General features: G+C 49.3%; 1 protein-coding gene across 1 annotated transcript; it reads left to right on the forward strand.

Moving 5' to 3' along the window:
- The first annotated feature begins 157 nt into the window (after nucleotides 1–157).
- On the forward strand, nucleotides 158–820 carry LOC108863911 (uncharacterized). The gene has a single exon (XM_018638597.1). It carries the CDS (start codon nucleotides 158–160, stop codon nucleotides 818–820), a length of 663 nt encoding a protein of 220 aa, XP_018494113.1.
- Nucleotides 821–1,953: the final 1,133 nt, after the last annotated feature.

The raw sequence follows: 1,953 nt of genomic DNA on the forward strand, positions 1-1,953 counted from the left end.
TTCAAGGACGGCACTTTCCGGGTCGTGCCAAAGCTGTTCCTGCAGCTCTACACGCTGCACGCATTTTATCATGGCGAAATGATCCCGATGGCATACTTCCTTCTTCCAAACAAGCAGAAAGAGACATATAGTCGAATGTTCTCCCTGCTGACGGGTTATGCCCAGTCGACCGGGTTTCCAGCTGGACTTCGAAGTCTCAATGCTGAGATCCATAGCGGAGCTCTTCCCCTCAAGCAACGTGAAAGGTTGCGCCTTCCACTTCTCTCAGTGCCTTTGGCGGAAAGTTCAAGACTTAGGTATCTGTCGATACTATGACGACCCTCTCGTGAAAAAATTCATACGATGCGCTGGTGCCTTGGCTCTGGTGCCCTTGTCGCAGATCGACAGCGCTTGGCTGGAAATTGACGGCGAGTCGCCTCCGAGCGATCACCCAGCCTACTCTGCTCTGGAGGACTCCAAAAAATACTTCATTAACACATGGCTCGAAAACGGAGCGGTCTTTCCGCGCTATCTGTGGAACCATTTCGGTAACTTCGGTACTCGCACCACAAATCACCTCGAAGGCTGGCACCAGGCCTTGAACCGCGGTCTCGGTCGGGCTCATGTCAATATATTCGAGATGGTCAGCCATTTGCAAAAGATCGAGAAAGACTTCAAGACGCAGATGCTATTTCTAAGTATGGGAAGAGCGCCGAAACCGGCGAAGAAAAAATACGTGAAGGCGAACGAGCGTCTGATGCGCCTAGTCACCCAGTTCGAGTCGAATCAAATTACGCTGATCGAGTACGTCCAGAAAGTGGGCTTCAATCTCAAATCTTGATGTGCTCGCTTGTCGTGATCCATGATACGTATAAGGTTCGATACGTACATGTCATAGTCATCCCTCTTAAGTTCATTACCTCTTGGTTCAAATACGCAATAATATAAGCATTGTCAACTAATAAACTTGTGATAAAGTCGTCGCTAACGCTGACAGCGACAATTCCTCGTCTTCCATCAGAACTCACATCGCCGAATGGATGTGTAGAGCACAGCAACAGAAGGTTCTTGGGTTTAGCGTCTAGCGGAATTCCCCAGCGAACCTGGGAGGAGCCTGATTCGGTCAAACGGCTTCGGTGAAGCGGCTTCGGTGAAGCGGATTCGGTCATGCGGATTCGGTCAAGCGGATTCGGTTATGCGGTTTCGGCCAAGCGGATTCGGTCATAAGGATTCGGTCATACGGGTAGTCCCCAATGCGAGGGGCGATTCACGAGGAAGAACGCTACTATAGATTATTTCATATGCAATGACGAGGTATTGAGAACTTGTCAAAGGATGGGAGTAGATGAAAAACGGGAAATGTCACGAATAAGTGACCACGACCTCGTAAGGATCACCTGTCGGGTACCTGGGAAAAGGAAAGGACAGGAGAAGGGACGGATTACAATAATGAACGCCTTGGAAGCAGCGAATAAAACTTATCGCATGATTCGGGAAATTAAGAAGCAACAGGGCACCGTATATTATAATGATATCAAGCAGGCGATCCGAACGGGTATACAGAAGGCGTCGAAAGATATCAAGCCGAAAACGGAGAACATAAACACCTCGAGGCTGATTCGGGAGATTATAAGAGAGAAGAAGACGGCGAGCCGGAGGTGGAGAGAAGCCAGAAGGCGCGGCAGTCAGAACGAAATAGAACGGACTGAGAGAGAGTTCCGGACTATGCATGTCAGAGCGTGAAGTTGGAAGACGGGAAACGTACTGACTCAAGGAGTATGAGTGATGACTCAGGAGTACAGTCTCGCGAAGGTGAGACACCACAGTGAAGTTTATTGAAGAGAAGTCTCCTTATATACAGGAGACGGGGTGGCAAGAAGGCGGAGCCTTCCCGGCATGCGTACCTACATACATACGCTTTACTAAGATCGAACCCCGCTTTCTTACAAGCGGAAAGAGTCTTATCCTTCTACG

Source organism: Galendromus occidentalis, unplaced genomic scaffold (genome assembly GCF_000255335.2).
Source record: "Galendromus occidentalis unplaced genomic scaffold, Mocc_1.1 scf7180000077117, whole genome shotgun sequence".
NCBI classification, from domain to species: Eukaryota; Metazoa; Arthropoda; class Arachnida; order Mesostigmata; family Phytoseiidae; genus Galendromus; species Galendromus occidentalis.